The 5,646-nt window shown below is 37.0% G+C and overlaps 1 protein-coding gene across 1 annotated transcript in view; it reads right to left on the bottom strand.

The window, feature by feature from the left end:
• Positions 1 to 1,022: 1,022 nt before the first annotated feature.
• The window catches only part of LOC125668091 (transitional endoplasmic reticulum ATPase), an 18,036-nt gene continuing 13,412 nt past the window's right edge, over positions 1,023 to 5,646 (bottom strand). The window contains exons 13-17 of the mRNA XM_048901866.1: positions 4,698 to 4,791; positions 3,623 to 3,752; positions 2,913 to 3,071; positions 1,722 to 1,879; positions 1,023 to 1,408 (exon numbers count right to left, since the gene is read on the bottom strand). Of these exons, the coding sequence (XP_048757823.1) occupies positions 1,318 to 1,408; positions 1,722 to 1,879; positions 2,913 to 3,071; positions 3,623 to 3,752; positions 4,698 to 4,791 (632 nt within the window). The 3' untranslated portion in view covers positions 1,023 to 1,317. The remainder of the gene's footprint in view (positions 1,409 to 1,721; positions 1,880 to 2,912; positions 3,072 to 3,622; positions 3,753 to 4,697; positions 4,792 to 5,646) is intronic.

The following is a 5,646-nucleotide window of genomic DNA, read 5'->3' as shown; positions in this document are numbered from 1 at the left end:
TATCTACAGATCATTCAGTCACTCCTAACACTGTCTACAAGTCAACCCTTTATATCTACAGATCATCCAGTCACTCCTAACACTCTGTCTACAAGTTAACCCTTTATCTACAGATCATTCAGTCACTCCTAACATTCTTTCTACAAGTCAACCCTTTAGGCCAATTTAACTTAATTAATAGATTATCATCCCCGCCCACCCCTCAAAAATTGACCCGCCCAGAATTTTTTTATTTTGCAAAACTTACGATTTCCGAAATATTTTCATGTACGACTCCGGTATTTACACTTCTTGTTTACATTTCCGGTATAGCAACATGAAAAGCCACGTGAAGAAAATAGATCATTATGGTTTTCTTAATTTCTCGCATTCTTACAGGCGTAAATCTTGAAGAAGTTAAGTATAATTTTGTTTGAAATTAAAGCTTAACCTAGAATTTGTCTGTGAAAATAGCATAGATTGATATCCACCTGGCATTAAATGATGCGCATCTGTTGAAAAAAAAAATCGGTTGTCTTTAATATTTTTCTCAGAAAATAAAAATTAAAAAATAAAATCCTCCCATCCGCCGCATACTTTTTGCTGACCCTGGATGATAATCTACTAATTAAGTTGAATTGGCCTTATCTACAGATCATTCAGTCACTCTTAACATACTGTCTACAAGTCAACCCTTTACCTATAGATCATTCAGTCACTCCTAACACTCTGTCTACAAGTCAACCCTTCATCATCACAGAACAAAGAAATTTCAAAGCTTCCTCTCACCTCAGCACAGAAAACATACAATTAAATTTTTCCAATCTAGGTACAAAAGCATATAAAAAACGCACCGTTTTCGGTAGGCAGTAAAAAAGACAAGTTGATTGGGTTACAAAAAGTAATCTTAAATTTGTTAGGCCTATCATAAAACATTGTGTTTAAAACATACATGTACAATTCCGAGCCACAAGTAAAGGTGACAATGACTGCTCATCTACATTTATGATATAACTTGGAACTATTCAAACATAAAGAAGAGATAATGGTTTCTAATTTAATACACAATGCACATGTACATACATGTATATCTGGCTGATCGTGCCTGTAGAAAGTTTTTTCTCATGTAAACATTAGCACTAAAGTGATGTCGATGACTGGCCAGGGAAAACTTGTCCCCGTGAAAAACATGTTTGCGTGCCTCCGAAATGAGAAATGAAACAAAAATGAAAACGCGATATTATAAATATTACTTTCACTGTAAAAGTCTGTTTTCCTCTATGACAGTGAGGGATCACATTTTAACTTCACAAATTATCTCAATCCGAGAGATCACATTTAACTGTATAAATCATCGTCGCCATCATCAAAGTTCCCACCACCCTGACTCTGGTTTGGAGGATTACTGCCACTTTGTTGTCCAGGGAACCTACAGATGAAATAGATATCAATTTGTAGCTCACTTTCCGTAACACAGTGTGCTGTAAGTTGCAGATTTTCATTCATTACTACTTAATTCATTTTCTGAGAACCAATCGTCATTTACATGTAACATAAACAATGCACTTTTGGTTTATTCATCATCACAAATAATTTTCGAAAAATTCTTTTTGTTAAATGTGAAACATGTTCTAATACAATGTTATGTCTTCTGTATAAAACATTTTTTAATACATAATCATTGCTGTATGTAGTTGTATTAATACTATTAGGTAGTAGTGATTCCGATCTCTGCCACATACCTGAAGTTTCCACCAAATCCTCGACTCTGCTGTAGTGTTTGAGCGAACATTTCATATTTCCTGATGTCATTGTCACTGACAGAACGACGGGCAAACTTCATCGATTCCTCAAAATGTGCCCTGGTTATTTCTGGAACTGGGTCGAAGTCTTCCACCTCCTGCAATAGATATCACCATTATACAGCAACATCATAATGACAAAATTTAAACTTAAACTGATCTCTCAAATTTATCACCCCCTCTCAACAAAAGCAAACAATGCACAAATAAAGAGGCTATAACACAAGTGTTTGTTTTAACTTCATAGTGCCTTGATTACAAATGCAGCACACTGGCTGATATCTTTTCTAAACTATCTGCTAGGTTGGAGAGCATGTATATACTGTCAAAGTAAGTTAACATGTTGTGAAACCTACACTAAAGAGCCAAGAATGGACATTTTGCATAAATATTCGTTATCTCCCACACACAGGAACTCGTATAGTTGTATTGCAGGTCTTAGTGAAATACACTGCTATAGTGAAAGCAACATCTAGATGTATCAGTCAATGTTTGTGTACATATTTCAGATTTTCTTCAACAAAACATCAGCTATGTTTGCACTGAATTTTCATTGTATGTTAAAATAAGTATATATAAAGCAAACTACTAACTTCCAAACTAGGTTCAATTCTTATCTAAACCTCTGTTAACTTTCTGCTACATGTTCATTATACACTTACCATGTCAGCATTAGGATATCTGTCTCACTCTCTCTACATATAGATACACTTACCATGTCAGCATTAGGATATCTGTCTCACTCTCTCTACATATAGATACACTTACCATGTCAGCATTAGGATCTCTGTCTCACTCTCTCTACATATAGATACACTTACCATGTCAGCATTAGGATATCTGTCTCACTCACTCTACATATAGATACACTTACCATGTCAGCATTAGGATATCTGTCTCACTCTCTACATATAGATACACTTACCATGTCAGCATTAGGATCTGTCTCACTCTCTCTACATATAGATACACTTACTATGTCAGCATTAGGATATCTGTCTCACTCTCTCTACATATAGATACACTTACCATGTCAGCATTAGGATATCTGTCTCACTCTCTCTACATATAGATACACTTACCATGTCAGCATTAGGATATCTGTCTCACTCTACATATAGATACACTTACCATGTCAGCATTAGGATCTCTGTCTCGCTCTCGCTCCATTCTGATCTCCGCCTCTATTGACTGTCGGATGGCCAGCTTACAAGCTCTCTGACAAATTTCTGTGAGATCAGCTCCACTGAAGCCATGTGTCACTTTGGCCAAGTAATCCACATCTACATCCTGCCCAATATAATTCAATGTTCACACAAAATCTATTTCCAATACAAGCTACTTTTCCCTCTTTTTTATTAACGCAATATTTACTGTAAATTTCGTAATTGATCCCCCCCCCCCCCCCCTCCGACCAAAATATAAATGGAAAAGGTATATTGTATAGTTTATTGAACTTTGGTAATCAGTGCAACTTGCCTGACTAGTTTAGTTGTATAAATCTGACCGAGGACAATTTGTATTCATTTCATGTATAAAACTGACTGTGGACAATTTACATTCATATCCTGTACAAGTCTGACCAAGGACAATGTACATTCATTTCCCATATACATGTAAATGACTGAGGACAATTTACATTTATTTCCTGTATATATCTGACCAAGAACAGATGAGAGTCAAAAACAACATACAATGTACTACACTAAGTTGAAATAGACAAATGTTATCAGAAAGAATTTGCACTACATGTAGTAACATGTCATTCAGATTAGGCTAGAGCTCAGTAACAATTTTAACACACAACAGTTTGCAAACATTTAATGGTAATGGGTACCTACCTTGGCTACTGGTGACTTTCTGAGATTAGCTTTAAGGATTGATATTCTGGATTTATCATCAGGGAGAGGAATGTAGATCAGTTGATCTAGACGACCAGGTCTCAGGATGGCAGGGTCAATGATATCTGGTCTGTATAATAGAATTTTATAGCATCAACAATTGAAATCAACATTGTCAAGATCTGGTACTGCTTATACACACTGTTGACAATTCTCACAAGTGCAATAATTTGTTTTTGTCTCCATATTTATTTCCATGAAATAAATGATGCTCATCTAAAAGAACTATCACATCACCTGTGTTTACAGACTTGTTTGTATGGGACTCTTATCACCCAATCACCTATGTCTACAGACTTGTTTGTATGGGACTCTCATCACCCAATCACCGGTGTCTAGACTTGTTTGTATGGGACTCTTATCACCCAATCACCGGTGTCTAGACTTGTTTGTATGGGACTCTTATCACCCAATCACCGGTGTCTAGACTTGTTTGTATGGGACTCTTATCACCCAATCACCTGTGTCTACAGACTTGTTTGTATGGGACTCTCATCACCCAATCACCGGTGTCTAGACTTGTTTGTATGGGACTCTTATCACCCAATCACCTGTGTCTACAGACTTGTTTGTATGGGACTCTCATCACCCAATCACCGGTGTCTAGACTTGTTTGTATGGGACTCTTATCACCCAATCACCGGTGTCTAGACTTGTTTGTATGGGACTCTTATCACCCAATCACCGGTGTCTAGACTTGTTTGTATGGGACTCTTATCACCCAATCACCGGTGTCTAGACTTGTTTGTATGGGACTCTCATCACCCAATCACCTGTGTCTAGACTTGTTTGTATGGGACTCTCATCACCCAATCACCTGTGTCTACAGACTTGTTTGTATGGGACTCTCATCACTCAATCACCGGTGTCTACAGACTTGTTTGTATGGGACTCTCACCACTCAATCACAGATGTCTACAGACTTGTTTGTATGGGACTCTCATCACTCAATCACCTGTGTCTACAGACTTGTTTGTATGGGACTTTCATCACTCAATCACCTGTGTCTACATACCTGTTTGTTGCTCCTATGATGAAGACATTTTTCTTGGCCGTCATGCCGTCCATTTCTGTCAGCAGCTGGTTGATGACTCTGTCAGCAGCTCCACCTACAAACACACAGATAACATTGTTATATTCATCACAAGACCTTTGCTACACATCTTCATTATATTAGAACTTGTGATCTGAAATTCAGCATGCATGAGACAACTTTCATACTTTATGATCAGCAATGGATGACTCTTTATTTCCTCAGCATTTCTAGAAGGGGTATTTTTGTTATTTAGATTAGAATCACAGCCCTCTCTTTGTATAATGTTACATGCACATTGCCCCCCCCCCTACAAAAACAAAAGAGTCAGCCTTGGCTCCACTGTCTGAGACAAGCCATGTCATTCTAACAAGTTGGACACCGCCAAACAGGGCTTAAGGCCAAGATAAATAAATAGTGTGTTTCCTATTCCAGCCTGGAAAAAAATAGGGTAGGTTGGTAGGGAAAACATTTTATTTGAACATTTTATTTTTCAAGATTCAACTTTGACAATATGACATTTTATATCAGGATATTGTGTACATGTAAAACTATTTTGAGAATTGCATATTAAACCGACATAGTTATGCAAAAGCTACCTGGACATTTTTTTTCTTAATATTGAAATGTTCGTCCTTTCGACATTAAAACCGGGAAGGCATCAATAGCTTTTTTTGTCGCCGATTCAGCTGCCACTAACAACCCTGTGTCTAATGTAGGGTCAACGTCTGGTTCACAAATAAACTCTAAATATTTCATTTCAAATCCGGTTAAATCACCAACAGATATACTGTCCTGAACTTCATACAGCTCCGTGTTTTTGGAATGCAATTTATTTGGTTAACAAAATATTGTAGTTTTGCAGTGTTTTGGTCAATCAGATGGCCCTTCATGATGCTTCTCAAAAATACCAAACAATGATTCATTGTTT

Source organism: Ostrea edulis, chromosome 4 (genome assembly GCF_947568905.1).
Source record: "Ostrea edulis chromosome 4, xbOstEdul1.1, whole genome shotgun sequence".
NCBI lineage: Eukaryota > Metazoa > Mollusca > Bivalvia > Ostreida > Ostreidae > Ostrea > Ostrea edulis.
Note: the sequence above shows the minus strand (reverse complement) of the source record. Positions and strands in the feature narration are given on the sequence as shown.